At 29.2% G+C, this 18,910-nt stretch overlaps 1 protein-coding gene across 3 annotated transcripts in view; it reads right to left on the bottom strand.

Moving 5' to 3' along the window:
- Positions 1–18,910, bottom strand: part of LOC121120063 (uncharacterized) — a 233,067-nt gene that overhangs the window by 6,673 nt on the left and 207,484 nt on the right. For all 3 annotated transcript variants that reach the window (XR_011780914.1, XM_040714908.2, XM_071889612.1), the window contains exons 9-15: positions 7,080–7,202; positions 6,848–7,021; positions 4,586–4,755; positions 4,179–4,530; positions 3,227–3,420; positions 2,914–3,170; positions 340–576 (exon numbers count right to left, since the gene is read on the bottom strand). Coding sequence is in view for 2 of the 3 variants with exons in the window: in XM_040714908.2 (XP_040570842.2) it covers positions 340–576; positions 2,914–3,170; positions 3,227–3,420; positions 4,179–4,530; positions 4,586–4,755; positions 6,848–7,021; positions 7,080–7,202 (1,507 nt within the window). In the remaining variant the exon portion in view is untranslated. The remainder of the gene's footprint in view (positions 1–339; positions 577–2,913; positions 3,171–3,226; positions 3,421–4,178; positions 4,531–4,585; positions 4,756–6,847; positions 7,022–7,079; positions 7,203–18,910) is intronic.

The following is an 18,910-nucleotide window of genomic DNA, read 5'->3' as shown; positions in this document are numbered from 1 at the left end:
CACACTTTTTTTTAACTTCCTTTGACCAACTAAGGGCTATGTTTTTTATAGTTTATTATAAGCAGAATGGTTATGAAATAAAAGAGAAAATTGAATTAAAACAATCGGGTCATCAATGATTAAAAAATTAACAGATTTTTTTTAATATTGTCCGAATAATATAAATAAATAAAGTTCTTTTAATTCCTTTAGACATTCATTATACCATTGTATAAATTCAATAATTCTCTCTTTCATTTTAAAACCATTCTATTAATAGAAGAAAATAAAATAATAGCATTTCATTTAATCGATCCCAAAAGAAAGGTTAAAAAAATGTGCTTATATTGTAAATATTACCTGATGATAGTTTAAGCGAAATAAGACTCTCTAATATATGTTTGCAATCATTTTCATTTTTTATCCCCATGTCAGATAAATCTTCCTTCGATATAAAACCTTCACCGATGAAATCCAGATGATCATATCCGTTCACTTCAAAGTTATCAGCATATTGTTGACAAGATATATACTGCAGCCATTCAGGAACACTATTAAGTACTTTTTCTTGACGTTTCCATGTTGAGTATTGAGGTGCTGTAGATGGATGAGAAATGAAGGTGTCTTACATTTGTATGTTACATATTAGTTTGTTAATTTTTTTAACATACAAATTCTTCTAAATAGATGACATTGCCTTTCTTATGCTATTTTATTTATTGAGTTATTAAAATACATTTGAAGGATACTATTAAGATTGGTACTATTCTCATTACAAAAAATTAATAAAGTATCTGTAGACTCACAAATAACTCATTAATCAAGAACAAAATATTTTTGATATTTATAAAGGATTTTGTTTATTATATTTAATTTTTATTCCCGTTCCAAATTATTCATACGAATCACAATGGTTCCAGACATGGACAATTTTGTAGGATAAAACATGTTAACTTAAATAGACTTAATTTTTAAACCATATATATTAAATCATTCGACCTTTTATGAAAAAAAAAGTAAATATATTTTCTAGAAAAAAAAGATATCATATTTGAAATTTTTAACTTTCACTCATTTTGAAAAACAAATACTTTTGTCTCCCTCAAAAGGTCAAAATTTTCATTAATTCTTTTTAAAAATTAAGAAAGTATTTTTTCAAAAAATAACTTTTCAATACTTTTTTTCTGCGTTCTTTTTAGTATAACCATATAGGCCTATATTGATTATATTTGAAAATTTTGTATCTTTTCAATGACACAAGCTTCATCTAAGAGGACTGAACCAGTATCTTTTTGAATATGGTAATTGAAATATTGCTTGAAAATAAGACTTTAAAAAAATGCAAATTATATATATTTCTGATGATCCCATGTAAAAAGGTATGTTTCGAAAGTACTTAAACTTTTACTTTACTTAATATGCATAAATAATTATTACTAAAAATCGCAAATTATTCTTTAAATGAATTATAAATACATAGGGGATAATAATTGAAAAAAAACATATGTGTAAAGTGTTATTTTGTTTTCAACGAGTGAGAGTTTGGTTTAAAATACAACAAACATTATGAAATATAATATTGTTTATCGCACCAATGTAAGTTAGAATTAGATTTTTGCCAAAATTGAAAGAAAAACAACAAAATTATGTAAACTCAAAGTGACCTGTTTTGTTGTACTTTTATTTGAATAATAAGCATTTGTATGCTAAATTTAGCAAGGAAATTATTATGTGTTGAAAATATTTTGAGATTAAAAAGTTACGGACGTCAATGCCCTATGTCCACAAAATCCGAGTGGCTCTAACTCTCAACCCTAATCAAGTACAAAATTCTGAAAATAATTGCTCTTCCACTTATTTTCCTTAACCTTATAAAGAAGAAAAATAGGATGATCTTCAAACACTTTACTCCTATACTTGCTCCAAACACTTCAATATCTATAAATTAAAAACTTTTATGGGAAAAAATTATTTTTGTATGAGGAAATAATAAACCTTCTGTCAGTAAAGACCATAAATTTTTTTGGAAAAACATTTTCAGAAAGTTATGAGATAATCAAGAATTATGATCCTACGACTACTCCTTTCCCTGATAGGTTTTGTACAAATTACGACTTTAAAAGCCTCTTCCTCCATGACTTGAGCATTTAAAATGTGCTCTATATCATCTGTTGTACTCATTGTCATTTAAAATAAATGGGAAAAATAAAAATTTTAATATAGCAAGCTGTCACATCTGTTGGAGCCCGAAGAGAGTGACCCTCTCTCAATAAATAAATAAATATCATAAATTCCCATAGTGAAGTTAAAAATAGCTTCATACGGTCAGGAACCTCTAATTTGGAAAAATTATGTATTTTAATAAATTTTAGACTAAATAAACGATTTAAAAGTAATTTCTATGTATTGAGTTAAAAATATTATTATACTAAAACAGTTCCGTAACCAAACAAAGGAGAAACGCTCCAAATTCAAGGGGGAAGGCTTGAGATCCCATTTTTGTTTATTGATTCTCCAAAATAAAATTTGTAATTAATTTGTGTTGACGATCTTTTTTTTGAAAGCAACAACTCATTTGAGACATTTTAATTCTATTCCTCAAGCTGTAGTCACAGGTCTCGGGGCATTTATAAAAAAAAATTAAGAATGTAGGAACAGTACTGGACTTTTACAATAATAAAATTTAAATTATATTTAATTTGGTGGCTCAAACATCATTTCAGGGGACACGGCCCTTAATCCCCCCTCTAGTGACAGCACTGTACTACAATATGATTCAGCTCATAAATTCATGAACGTTTATCCAGACAGCTTTATGGATATTTCCTTCTTTAACATGGATTTTTTTTTGGTGGAAGTATAAGCTCTCAGGTCAATGATAGCTTAATAGCTATTGATTAAAAACTACTTGAACGATATGGAAATTCTACTTACAATCACTCTCCTCTTTAACTGTTTCCTCTTCGTCATTCATTTTTGCATCAACTCCAATTATGTCTGTTCCAAATGAATCGATTATTTGAGAAATCTTTAACCATTCGTCTTTTTCATCAAAAGGGGATAAAATGGAGGACGTTCGTGTTGCTTCAGTAGAACCAGCACCAGAATCATTTGGATTTAAGGAGCCTGAATCCTCTTTATTTACTACTTCCTTATTCCCGGGGTCGTCAAGTATGTTTAATTCCATTATTCTATGGTGTTATGAAAATTGAATAACTAATTGTCTATTCGATTTATAATCATTTACTTATTATTAGATGTTGTATTTTGATTGTTAGTCATGGTCGTTGTATTGATGCAATTCATTCCAGAATCCGTTCCTACACCAATTGATGCGAATTGCAGAACTTTCTTGGATTCCAATTTATTTCTTTTTCCAATGGGGAAGAGATATGCCTCCTCTATTTCAGTTCCTTTGCTTCGCTTATGTCGTTTCGACTCCTGGATTAAAGTTATTCAAGTTTGTAAAAATATTAATAATATGTTGCCTATCTACACAAAAACAAATTTGAATGTCTTTTCTCAAAATTGAGTCTGGATTATGTTTGTATTCTTCGATGAATAATCAGTGTTCATTTATATCAACAGACTATTCTAATTAACCCTTTGTAAGCGGTTAAAATTGCACTTTGAAGTACTAAAAATCCAATGAAGGCTCTAAATTATAGCAAACATTTTTGAATATTCTAAATTATCCCAAAAATGTAAAAACAAAGTCTATAAATGATTGAAATGTGTATATAATTGTATATGATGTAAGAAAAACAAAGATTTGTTTTCCATATTTGGTTTGTGTTAATTCACCACATATGCATAAATATAACTTTTTTTTCAGTTAGATTTGTTGTTATATGTGTTGTGTCAGTTTTAGTTTATTTTGTCCATTCCAGTCTTAGGACCGGTCCTTAGCTGTCAGTCTTTAGATTTTTTATAAGCACATTTGTTTAACCAAATAAGATATATGAGATATGAATTAAGATCATTCCACATGTCATACAAAAAATATTCCTATTTTAATTATAATACAATGTAATACTAACATATTATTTTTTAACTTAGATATATAATTTATTATTTTAAATAACAAAATTTCTAGGAAAAAAAACTAGACTGAATGGGACCGGACTGAACTGGTCTGTGGTAACACGACACAACTTTTCTGTCATGCAATACGATATTTTCAGCGGCTGATAACTTACTTTTGATAACATTTCAATGACTTTAGAAATTTCCTCTTCCGCCCTTGCTGGAGAAGGAGGATCGCACTCTGGCGTTGAAGGTTGTTCATAATTTGTTGGACTTGTAGGTATTTCCATAAGTTCAATACTATCAGGCTCTTGATTTTGCGTCTCCAACTTGTATGTTGTTTTCGAAACTTTGATTGTGTCGAGTCCATTATCCAAAATGAATCCATCCACTTCATCCTCTACTTTATTCACATGTATCTTATTTGTTTTCTTATCTCCTCGTCTACGCTCAAGAGTTACATAGCCTGGAGTATCTCTTTTAATTTTACGTTTATATTGCCGTTGAGATATGAGTCTTGCTTGTCTAAAAAGGTCATTTAGAATATTAACCAAAATTAATTTAGTACCAGATATATTACCCAGAGGATGTCCAAAATCCTTCACAATCCAATGACATAGTTCTGTTGCTTATAGAATTGAGCAAACATCGTTGACAATCGGATGAAAGTTGGGATGAGGTGTCTGAAATTTCTCCTTCATGGAACGAGCGTGTCATCATCACTTCATCACAGGAGTGTCTGGATACTACCTATAAATATGACGAACATGTATATACATAATCTATCAATACAATTATATAATGTACTATCAAACAAGGAATGCATCAAATGCCTAAATTAGCCTCTCTCAATTTAAATGTAAAATAAAAAAACAACATATTTTATATGATGTATGTGAAAAGACTTACACAAGCTGATTTATTAATTTATATAAGCTTACACTGAGTATGATCATAAAAGTAACGAATATCCTTTTTAATGAAGTCTTTTATATCAATTAATCAACAGTAATTAATAGTATGAAGCAAAAATAGATTTACGGATTTAGTTTTAAACGGTGTTAGAAAAAGGATAATATGTATAACCTATTGCAATTTGAGGAGAAACAACTTTTTCATTCCATATCTAATTATGTTAGGACTTAACCACAATGGGCGGGGGCGTAGACCTGAATAATATGCCAAGATGGCATAAATTACGTTATAGGGAATAGGGGACACAAATTCTTTTCCAACAAAAGGTCACTAAAATAAAAGAAACATTTGTTTTCCATAAAAAAACATTAAATAATAGGTCATAAGAATACCTTTAAAAAAAGAAATGATATATAACATTTCATTAGTATATTCAATTTGGTAAGGACATTGTTTACTAAATGGTAGTTGTTTGTTTACATGGCTGAGGATCGTGACAACATCTTGCGGCTAATTGAAATGAAACGCATAACATAATTTGTTTATTTTCTAATAGTAGCTTGTTTAGTTAACTATTTTTTACTTGTGTATCTACGCAACTTTCACCTATTTTAGAGGGGAAATAGGTAGCCCCAAGTGCCGCTCTCGACCGTGGGTAGAATACAAAAAAAAATCAATATACAGATTGAATTTTTTTTTAAAAAGGTCCTAAATAAAAAATTGGTTTGAATTTTCTAAAAAAGGAGCTATTTTAAAAAGTGAAATAAAAATTATTTTCAAATACAACGTTATTTATACTCAAGTATGTACAATTTATTGATAAAAAGATTACTCGAGTATATTTATTTATTGTCGTTAAAATAAAATAAAAAAAGATATTTATTTTCTAAAAATTAAAACTATTATTTAAAAATAGAAACGGGACACATTTATCTTTGCATCAGGGCCCGCACACGCTAAAACAGAGTCTGGATACTTTGCAGATATAGATAATTTCTTAGTTTGCTCATGTCCTGTTAAATATACAAGGGCCTTTAAATCTGTATGATTACATACATAAACGTTAAATTTAAAAAAGAATATATGAACAACAACTCCATAAATCAAGGGTCTTCACCTGAAGAGATGCATGTTAATCAAAATGGCAAATTTGTCCGAGTTAATAAAAGTTATTTGATAAGGTGAAAAATACATAACATTTAATGAAATGTGTTTGGGTAGTTTACTAGCGGGAGTACCCTGTATTGCTCGGAGTTATTATGTGTCGATGGACATATAATAATATATAATTGCTTTATTAGTATAGAAGATAACTCTCCAACAAATTCTCAGTGTAACAATCTACGTGTTCATGAGCATACACAATTGTGATTATAATTTTTATTTAAATTTTCTCCACTCAATATAAAAATGATGCTGATAATTGATAACAAAATGAAATAAAAAAACACTGTTCAGCTTGCCAACAACAACAACAATAAAACCACAAGCTGAAGGCTGGGGATTTATAGTTGTTTAAGTGGTTCCAAACTCAGTGGGAGAGTGTCGCGACTTTCACAGAAGAGGTAGTATGTAAATTTTAACACTCTTACGCTACAGTTTTACAAAAGTCTATTAATATAATATTATCTCTTTGTTAGGGGAATTTGGATCGCGTATTTTTTTAGAAAATATATTCCAGATATTTTCTTTTGATTGGGCGTCCACTAGATTATGATAACCTTGCCATAATATATGTTGGCACCTCAAGGCACTTTTATAAAAAGATAATTATATCATTTTCTCCTTTCAATATGTGTTTATAGAAAATTCATGGAAATGCAGGGGCGAGGGGAGAGGTCATCCTGATACTTCGCCACTGATTGGACTCCAAAGCGTTAAGTAACCCTGACATATGAATGTTTTACATTATGAAATGAAGACTTACATCTGCATTACTTGGACTAGAAGAAGACGGATTTTTCACCTCATCCTCATACTTATTCATGGTTTTGCCTCTTTCCTTTTGACCATCCTTGAGAACAACGTCATCCAATTCATCGCAGCTCTTGGATGAGTACGTTTTTTGAGAGGACTCCATTGAAGAAAGATTAAGTTCATCCTTTTGTAAAAATGAATTAAATGAAATATTTGCAAAAATGTGCATTCAAACATATTACGGGTTCGATGGGAGCATCCTTACGAATTGGCGAGACTGACACATTGCGTCGAGGTGGTTTTGGAGGTGGAATGTCAGTCAAATTTGAAAAAATGGTTTCTACTCCTCCATGCTCAGTTTGATTCTGTAAAATAAAATAAGTGATATGAAACACTACAAAGAAATGTAATATGACACAAGTTTGGAATTTGTTATTACAGGATATTTTTTGTTTAGCATTTGATGCTTTAAACAAGAAAATAACTCAAAATATTCAAAAAAAGGTCCTTTATCGACATTTTTTCATTGGAAAATCTAGAAAATATTGAGAAAAGGGATTTTTATAATGTTGTTTTTTTTAAAATTTCGAGTTAAATGTAGATTAAGATGGGAATCTTTACTCTTTTTGACCAATTAAAGCCAAACGTTAGTAAATAAATTATAAAATATTTTCGATTGCAAATTTATTTAGCTAAATTTTTTGTATCATAAGATTTGTTTTATCACAAAGTTATTTGATAATATTTAGGTCAAAACACTCATTTTTGAAAAAAATCGTACAAATTTCAAAAATTCGGATTCGTTGAGCTACCTCTAAATATTTTTGAAAACCGTTCAAAATTTATATACGGTGTCTTTTACATAAAAGAAAAAAATTGCGACCCTCTGAATTTAACATTTTTTTAATTTAAAAAATTAGCTTAATCCTATACATTACTTTTTATCTTTTTATAAAATCAAGCAGTGTATATTAGAAATATATCTTTCAACATTATTTCGGCAAAATTAATCCAGCTTACTACTTATTTTGAGTATTTCAGACAAAAATATGGTGCAAATATATGAATATTGTCTTTTGATACAGTGTATTATGTGCAAATATTTTGATATTTTTCTTCATTTTTACTACTCAATTCTCATTTTTTGATACCAAAAATCTATAATAGTATTATCAAATATTCTTTCATTATTTATTTATATCTATTTATAAATCTTAGTATACCTGTATTGATCATTTTTAGACTATAAAAGCTGTTTTGATGAACCATTTGATGGTTATTTTCTTGCTCAGACAAATAAAAGGTAAAATAAAAAATAGCTTTAGATAATAAATTCTAAACGTTTCCATTTCGATACAGCCTAATGTTTTTTTGCATTTACATAGAAATATTTACATTTCATTTCATGTTTGAAAGATATTTTGATTAAACATACTTAAATAATAGATGTACTGATACATTATAACTTATTATCAAGAGCTTATGCAAAATGAGAAAAGAAGGGTGTAAGATAACCTGTCAATTAATGATTAAAATCCCCCTGTGTCTTAGGAGAGTGACTCACAGTATACGTTGACGGTCAAGTGAGGGTGCATCACATGTTAGTAACTTTTCTGAACTGTTGATAGCTCTTTTTAGAAAGTTCAATTCCATATTATCAACTTAAGAAAACTAAATTTTTTTTAAAGTTAAAACTGAACCTTTATGCACAGGAAATAATTTGCAGAAAGCAACAGTTAGAAAAAAGGAAGAATATATTTTTTTAACATTTTTGTCGGCTAAAAGAGACATTTTTCTTAAATATTATAGAAGATAACTCCCTAGGAAATACTAACTGTTAATTTCTATTTTTCATGATCAAACTTACATGTAACTACTCAATATTTATATGTGCGAGCAAACTTTTACTCGAAAACATTTTCGCTGAAAGTGAATTCACCGAATATAAACTTTGCTGAAGAACATTTTGCCAAGCGGACATTTCACCCAAAGACCATTTGGGACATTTGGCCGAAAAATGATATTAAAGTTATTGATGTATACGATTGCATATTTTAATTCAATTTAAAATGAAACTATGATATATAGGTATTGTTCATATACTATATATGTCATATAGTTAAATTATTGAGTGTTTTTTTGCTAAAAAATATTTTATATTCACTAATCAACATTATATAAGCACAACAGAGTAGTGGTTCAATGTAATATGATTGTGATAAAAAGGTAGCAGACAAAATTGTTACGTGGTACTCGAGTGCTAGTCAGGGCTAAAACATTAAAAGAAAGTAGATCATCGAGGCAGGTAGCCTATAAAAATTCAGTACACAAGCGTTGGCTTTTTTTCTCACGGGATGTCGCTTTGAATCAACATTCCTACGTAATAATTTCATACATCATGTATATAATTGTAACATAAGAATAACATGTATGATAAATGTTATTACTCTCATTCAAATTAATTTAAATTATCATCCATTCAATTCTACATACTTCATCGTTTCATCATTATGAGATCATTGAATTTTATATTAGCTTCATTACTTGTAAGGAAGGACCTCATGTAAGAGGAACAAAATTGAATAAATACAATTTTATTAAATTCTTTCAATTGATTTATAGTTGCTCAAATAATACGTAGAATGTCTCTTCCTTAGAACCTCTAAGAAGCCGTAAGTGTATAACAATTCTAAATACCATTGAAAATGAAGAAGATAATTTTCAACTAAAGGTAAATTCTATAGCCGAACAGTTGAACAATATATAAAAATGAAAGCAGAGAAGATACTCTATCCATTTTTTAGTAACGTGTTTGCTATGGAAAAACTGTAGTCCTTATCTCTATAGAAGAATTGTACATGATTGTTGGTTTTTATGCCAAGCATTTCATACTTAAGAAAATTGTCTGGAGTTTTAGATTTAAGTTCAAAGATATTTTCTTGTACAAGCACATATCTCAATTCCTGGTTAGGGTCGCTTCCTTCAGAACATCGAAAAGTAACAATAATTATGTTATTGCAAACACAATTGCTAAATTAAATTCAGAATCTTAACTTTGTTGTCAATTCTATTTTAATAAAGTAAATATATTTTAGTTTAATTAAATCATTACATCAAAAAACATATTATAAAAGTTTTGAGCTACATTTAATCCTAAAGGTTATTTGTTTTAAGCAAGCAAACCTTTTACATAGTCCGTATTTGAATTTATTTATGTCTTCTTATCTCTTAAAACATTCACTATATGTTAAGAGTAGAATGAAATTGAAGGAATGTTTACAACTAAATATACATAATCCCTACTTGTAGTTATGTTCCACTTTATCACAATTACTTATTCTTCAATGGTGGGAGTGACGAAATAACACTACCATTTCTTAGATTCAATTCGCCAATCAGGCTCTATCTAGTATCTTGATGAAGAAGGCTTATGGTAATTGATAGGCACCTAACAATACAAATTAGTAATTACTTATTACAATACAAATAGATATATAGATTGACTATATCTGGTACGGGATTGAATGAGATAATTGATGATGACAAGGCTAAAAAGTTAACACAGAATAATCCTTCAATTTAATTTCCCTATTGAGTTCGAGTGAAATCTGACAAGACTGTCGTAAATTGTTTTGACATACCAAGAGGAGGGACTCCTAATTCATCGAAATAAAAGAGGGTTCATAGATTTTTTAGATTAGAGCCTGACCCATGAGTCGAATGTGCCACTTTCTTTTAATGCTTTAGTCAGGGCAAGTGAGAGTATGTTTTCTGAGCTGGACGACTTCATTAGGGAAAATGGACTGAGTATCAAAGTAGTGCAGAAGTACATCACAGCACACCTTCTGTCTCTCCTGGAACACTTCAACTAATATTTTCTTTTGGAAACTGCTCCAGAGAAATATAAATTGATAAGATCACCATTCACCGTTACGAGGGCTGATCATCACACATCCGACCTGGAGGACGTATTTGTTGAGATGTCAAGTGGCAGAACCTTAGAGCAGCATTTAATACCAAGACGCTGGAGGGGTTTTGGAGTTTGGTCGAGAGGGAACTACTGCACTCCAAGGCCGCTATGCATCTCCTGATTCCATTTGGCTTCAAAACGTTCTCAGCTCTGACCTACATAAGGAATAAATACAGATCGCGGCTGAACGTGGAGGAGGATCTACAAGTGACCGTCTCTAAAATAAAGGCCAGAATGGGCTTGCTCTGCTCCTAGAATATTGTACACCCATATCATTACGCGTGTTTAAAAAATGTTAAAAATAGGCTGAAATGCAGCAATAAGGTGTCTGTTGCACGTTGTTCGACAAAACTTACCTGTGCACTTGTTTATAATTGTACGTTCACTCAGCCCTGCTGTTTATAGTTCCCCTCTATTCTGGTTGTATTGTATTTATCAAATTACTATAAAATAATTTCATCTCTGTTATGAAACAGGCTTTTGTTATTATATATAATATTTTGTGTTTATATTCATGCCCGTTTTGTATAGGCCAGGGAAGGAAACCTTTAATATCAAAAGAGCCATTTTGTCCCCTCTTTCCCCAAATCATATTTGTCTGGAGCCGCAATATTTGATAACATAGATTATAAAGTTTGATATATATTTATTAGTTATACTATATATATTAAAACTATAGTTTGTTGCATTTATAAAAGTAAATACATATAGAACGACAATAAATAAAAATGTTGACATTTTTGTATTTTGTTTTACCTTTGACAACAAAGGAAAATACAAAACTCTTCTAAAGAGGGGAACAAAAATATAAGTGCAAGAATAATCCTTCTTTGAAATAAATTAAACACCTTTTTGCGCCTATTTGAGTACTCCCCATATATGTGTGTACATGTATGAAATGTATAAAATAAGAAGTACTCTATTTTGAAATAATTAATATTATATAGCTGCAGCATAATGGCTTAAAAAGATATATTTCAGTTCACGAAATATTAAAACGAAACATGAGAGCAGGTCGGACTGGAGGCTGACACAGAAACTTGGTAATTTTTGAAAAGAAATACTTCTACATAGGTGCATATCTAGTTCAACTTATTTTGAGTAAAAATTTATCTAAAATTATTATTAAAAAAGTTAATTACTTTTTTGTTATCATAATAAAAGCGTCCGAGTGATATTGAGGTATATGTATTTAAAATATTTTCTCGGGTCATTTCGGCAATAGAAACTCGAGAGTATATGAAAAACAAACATATGTTATTGCCTTATTCTATGAAACGTCACAATATGTATAATATATTATGAGTTACCAATACATATATTATTGTACATGGAAAATAATATATAAATCTCTTCAACTTAATGTACTTTTTATGATGGCTCTTGAAAGTAAGTACATATATACTTGTGATAAAAATAAAAGAATATTTACTAAGTTGAAATACCACAAAAAGGGATGAAGCAAAATCATATTATTACATATTATCTGATTGGATATTCCTATTCGATATTTTATATATACGAAAAGCCAATAGGATATGCACTTTACTTATAGTAAATGAAATATCGACTTTTCCATTAATTAGTGTACCTAATGAAGAAAGGATATATTATTTGTGAATCAAGTTCATAGTTCCAGGACTATTTTCCGCTCAAAAATGATATTAAGCTTAAGGCAGTACTTAACTTAAAACACAACATAGAATTAAGCCTTTCTAAGAAGATAAATATAAACAAAAAACCTTTTTTTTGATGAACTATTAATAATAATGGTCATGAAACATATCTTTTAAGCTCTTTTGTTCAAACTAAAAAGGCAAATTTGAGATCATGTCCAATTTATTTTGTCAAATGACTTAAGGGAGCAAGTTTAACATTCAATTTAGATGATCTTCTTAAATTCAAAGAGTTTATATAAGTAAAAAGAGTACATTTGAGAGTTGGAAGACAAATTATGTTTCTTTTAAATATCGGGTTAAATCTCTCCAATTAATATTATGTTTCAAATATTTTTATTCAGTAATATGTTTTAAGTACGGACATTATTTCAATATAATAATATCCAAGTATTTATGCACATAAGTATAGCTAAAGATGAAATAAATATGCCCTGCATAAAATATGTTAAAAAACTAAAGAAACCAAAGATTGACATAATAACCATGCCCATTTTAAGAATGATTGGGGGAAAAAGCAGACTAGCTGTCACGTTGCTTGATTATATTAGCTACATGTTACTACGTATAAGAGGAAGAAAATATATAAAAATCCTACTCTATACCTAGGAAGTACATAGACAGAATTTACTCTGCTGTCGATTTTTACTTCAACTTTGAGTCCATCAATCATTTATCTCATTCGTCATATTTAAGTTTATACTGAAGATTTTATTTTAAACTTTATTAAAAACTAGTTTGTGAAGATAGTGCAAACAAAATAAAATTTATTTCCAGTGAATTATAACTGAAATAGACATTTTTTATTCAATATGGCCTCCCTCATCCTTAATGACGGCATCCACTATCTCCCTGAAGGACGCACAAACCTTACAGATGTATTCTTATAACAAATCAGCCCATGCAGCCTTGATTGCAGACTCCAAAGATCTCACAGACCCGAGAAGCTCGTTATAGGTAGCTCCCTTGACCTTTTCTTTGATATTATAGAAAAAAGATTAAGATTGGGGGAGCTGGGAGCCAACATGTTGTTGGACACATTCAAAATAAACATGGTTCTAGACAATTTCTTCTCCTTTATGAACGTCGCAATGAGATGTTTCATACTCCTGGCTTTTGATTTTGATCCCAAGTTATTTTTAAGGCCATAGATGGACGTACAAGTGATCCTAAAGTCATTGGCAATCTCAGTTGGAGTCTTCTGGTGCACAAGAATATCCAGCCTAAGGACTCTTTTGGCTTCCAATTTGTCGTCTGTGAAGATACAGCTAATATTTATAAATATAAACAATTGGAAATGATTATTCGAATACAACGAAACCTCGCGTATATAAAAAATCCTATCAAAACTCGAGCTCAGAGCATTTCTTAACTGAAATATAACGCACAAGGTGCATATATATCACAAAAATCCTCAGTGTTACTCTCAGTAGATATGTCGCTGCCCATAAGTTTAATCATACTCTCCTAGTCTTAGTTTTACGCTCACTGCATTTTTCACAATTTGCTATCCCTAGTTATGATAACAGCTTTAGAGAATAAAAAAATCCCTACCCTGATCGCCAACTACAAACATGTTTAAACTTAAATATAGGCATGTTTTTATGTCTCTACATATAGCTGCCAAGAAAACATCAATTGGAACTTGGCTGAAGACATGAATTAGCAAAGTTATAGATCCTAATATTTTAACATATTACCTTTTTAGTTCAATAATAAATATAATACCAAAAATTCAAATTCAAAACTCTGTATAAATTTTTAATGAATTCGATTTTTCCTTATTAGTCAAGTTTTAATAAGCCCTTAATTATCATTAATGTAATCAATATTTCCTCATTAAATATCCCCCATCAAATTAAATATAAATTATGCATAAGATTTCAGCTTTAACTTTGTTAAAAAAGCAAAACTTTTTAAAACTATTTTGTATAAATATACTTGAAGTATGTACTGTTTTAATCAAATATATTAATTTACCTTAATCACAAATTTGAGATTAAAAAAAAAAAAAAAAAAAAAAAATCAACTTTTGAACATTTGCGGATGTTGCTAATCGGAGGAAAGTACAGTGGTTTTGATTATTTAAGTATCCTAAGTATTTCATTGAGCTACAATTTGTTTTTTTTTCTTCAAATGAAAAATAAGGTTTATATTGATATGTACCACTTGAGAAAAGGAACTTAAATTATACTTTTGAAATTCAAGAAAATCAATTTAAAAATCAAATTTCTAAAACCCTTTACAAATATGAAATGTCGTTAAAAAAGTGATTTTCAAATTGCAAAAGAGATCAAAAAATGCCCTTTGAAGACTGAAACTTTACGAAGATAATTTTTTCATTAAAATACAACAGAAGATCGAATTAGCACGTCACCCAAAATATTGGACACCCTAGTACACACACTAAAATAAGAATTAAGAAGAAATATACATTTTTTGTGACTTTCACTTTTTATATCGCCTTAAAACTGTACTTTATAGAATCAAAATGTTATATAAATATTGCTTTATGCATAAAAGGCTTTAATGATCACTACATTTGCGAATTTCTTCTCATTACTTTGAAAATGAATTAAAAAAATAGACTTTCATGTGTCAAAATGTAATTTTCGGGGTAATTCAATTTGATTTTAATACCTTCTCTCCCTGGTTGAATGATGAATAAGTTACAAGTCCCTAAAGAAGAAGGTTGTTTTTTTAAAAATTTTCAACATTAAAAAATTCGATAAAGAAAGTCTATTTTAAAAAAAAATATCATTAAAGACTTTTACATATGTTTTAATAATTAAATCTTCTATTTTCTTTTTTTTAGATGTGAAAAAAAATTATTTAAAAGAAAAATTCATTATTTTCTACAATTTTAGTAACTTGTATACGATTTTTTAAATTTCAAAACTAGACATTTTAAAAAACTGATACCCTTTGAGTTTAATTTTTTTTTATGCTTTTTTTTTTCATGTACTGAATTCTTCGTATCGAAAAATGAGTTTAAATATTTAGGACACACATTTAAAATGAATCAAAAACCCAATTTCTTAAATTTTTGTGTTATTTGACAAAACATAAAAAGAAAGTTAATTCTTTTTTTCTTTTTTCTCGAGTAAATTTAAATTTCCTTTCTTTCAATGTGTACTTTGAAACTTGATAATTTGATTGATATGTAAATAAACTTAAGTTCATAATTATAATATTTTTATCTACGTTAGTATCATATTAAAAAAGAATTTAATTAAGAAACTTATTTAAAAAATACAGGAGGCACATAAGGAAGGACTAATTAAGCTTTACAAAGTTTATTCAGAATATTTAAAAAAAAGTTAGTAGATTTCGAATTTTGTTACAACTATAAATGATGCTTTTGGAAGGTACAGGTCGGCAAACTCTACAAATGCGAGGAGCTTTAACTCATTACAGGCGATAATTATTTAGTACAGTTATGAAAAATTAGAGGATATTGACTAAAATAAGAGAATTACATTTAAAAAATAAAAAAACTCCTGCGACTCCAATAGAAGTTGGTTCATTGATTAACCTATCGCCATTGTCAGTACAGAAGCGTCTAACGGAGAAATTTGTACTTATTACTAGATTTATTTTGTCAGGATGAAACTTTTTTATGCGAAAATAGCTGTAATTTTTTGTTATATTATTAATAGGTATATATTTTCCAAAAAACAGTGTTTCTACCAAATTGATATAGAAATGACGTGATACAAGTAAAAATTTTGGGGGGTTATCCAATTTAAGACTTCTTCAAGCCAATAATACTATGATGACGACAGAGTTACCATACACAATTGTATATGAGAGAAGGATATATAGAATCGAAATAAAATACAAGACTTCTTCTACGTTGTTCTTTTTATATATAAAGTAACATATTTTAGAATCGCAGTCAATGATAAATGGAAGAGAGTAAAAGTACAATTTCAATCGCAAACAGAAAAAAATGAAGAAAATAAAAAATCCACGATGAATTTTGTATCCTCCAAAACCGGAGAGTGTACGTCCTTGTTGGTTCATAGCATATACTACGTTCATGGCAGTAACTGTTTTCCTCTTGGTATGCTCTTTGTAGGTTACAGCGTCTCGGATCAAGACCTCTTGTTTCTTTATCTATCAGTCCCGTTTACGCTTCACTCCACCATGACAAGCTTAACAATATTATCACAGAGTACTTTACGATGACGCTTTGCACCTCCTCTCTCAAGTCCTTTACCACTTTTTCCTCTACCAATAATTTTCGCTCAAGAAGGATCAAACTTACTTACTCGATGAATACTGACCAGTATTTAATTACCTGTATATTGTTATGAATTTTTTTGTGTGAATAGTTGCAAATTTTTGAAATTCTTTTGGATTTTTTTTTGTAAATAGCTACTGATTTTTGAACTTTTTTCCCAGAAATTTTTACATTTTTGTAAAATATTTACTTTTTGGTGAACAGAAATAAGAAAAAAAAACACAACATTTTTTTCTCATCCGGGAATTTTATGGGAATCTCTTAATTTAAAAATTGATGTCTTGGGGTCTTGCTGAGGGAAAACTTCCTCAGAAATGGAACTAATGGTCTATACGTACACAATTTAGTTATTTCATTATTGTTTTACTAAAATAATTTTGCGACTTATTTTCCCTGTATATAATTAATACACATATTCTTGACTAAAAAAACCATATTAGATCATATCTATTTTTAATTAAGGGATCGTACTTTTCATCCTAATAATAGACAATAGTGATTCAATAATTAAAAAAACTCAAAAAATCATCATAAGTATCTAATACTTTTTCTAATCAATGTATATATTATTGTATACGAGGATATTTAAAGTAAAAAACAACCCAATTCTACTTTTCCGATTTACAAAAACAACAAACTTGGATTTAAATATATTTTCTAATTGTATATAAACGTTAATTACATTTATTCAGAACTCATATTAAGTGTTGTGAGGATATAAATAGTTGTTTTGTACTAGATCCTATAACCCATAAACGTAGCAAGTGGGTGACAATGGGGGATGGGGGGAGATGTTTGTGTGTGTTTTAAATACGTGAATTTTGCTGCTAATTTTTGCTTGTTAAATGCTAAGGTTGTTCTTATTGAATATTTTAATATTTTATAATACGAAATTAAAATATGTATAACAAAACCCGCAATGCAATTAATGCAGTAAATAAAAAATAGCATTCAAATTTAAAGCAATATCAATAGTTCGAATTGTTTATTGAATATACTCGTGTTATTACCAGACACTGACAAACTTTGCTTTAAAAATCTAGAAGATAACATCCCAAAGAATCCTTAAGGTTTCTCTCCGTTTTTCATAAGCGCACTCACAGTTACTTACTCAATGCTTAGATGTTCACTCCTCAAAAATGAAAGAATAATAATAACAATTGAAGAAAAATGTATGATTTGATGTAGGGTGTTTTTATTTATATTTAAAATACAATTTGCATTATTGCTTATATTGTCACGTCAATGATGGGAACTATTTCTATGACGCAATGACATTGCAAGTACCGGTTGTGACACCCATTTAGGATATTAACACATAATATATAGGGTGGAGGGAAATTAAAGTAATTAAAGAGCTCGGGAGACGTTAAAAAACGATAAGGTGTAACCGCTACAAAGCCATGTTTTCACGGACGAGAATGATTTCACTACATAAATGGCCTTGAACGTCCAGAATGACCGCGTACTGAAAAAGACTGGAAACAATGATGTCAAACATGTGTGCAGATCACAAAAATCTACTTTTGTTATGGTCTCGGCAGGTATCTGGGAAGTGGGAAATACACTATTAGTCTTTATTCCATCTGGGGTCAAGGTAAATCCAAAGTAATACATGGAGAACATTCTATAGGCTCGTGTCAAGCTCTGGGCTAAACATGAGTTTGGGAATAACTCTTAGAACTTCCAGTATAACGTATAATAAAAAGTTCTAGCCACACATCTCCCACTTTAAACTTAAGGTATCTTGTCTCTTTGAAATTTGTTATGATGAAACTTCAAGAATAAAATAAAAACCTAATTACTAAATTTTCATGAATCATAAAAAACTATTTCTTATTCTTCAACGAACATTCAAATGTCATTTGGCGAAGTTACTTTCCTCAAATTCAGCCACTTTCTAGTTCTTATACACATTGATCCCTATTACTCTCATATTTTGGATCTTATTGTGCTATGTTGCTCATAATAATTTTTCTATATGTACTATAATATAATTGTATAAATAAAGGAGAAAATATTTTGAGTAACAATGCTCAATAAGTCTTGCTCAGAAAAATAAACTAACAGATAATAGTGGCCATTAGAATAATCTATGTATAATGTATATTTATACAACAATAAACAATATCCAACACATTCATATTATATCAATGTATTGAAATACTCCTAACTCACAAT

Source organism: Lepeophtheirus salmonis, chromosome 6, assembly GCF_016086655.4.
Source record: "Lepeophtheirus salmonis chromosome 6, UVic_Lsal_1.4, whole genome shotgun sequence".
Classification (NCBI taxonomy): domain Eukaryota; kingdom Metazoa; phylum Arthropoda; class Copepoda; order Siphonostomatoida; family Caligidae; genus Lepeophtheirus; species Lepeophtheirus salmonis.
This window is presented reverse-complemented; position numbering and strand designations above follow the sequence as displayed.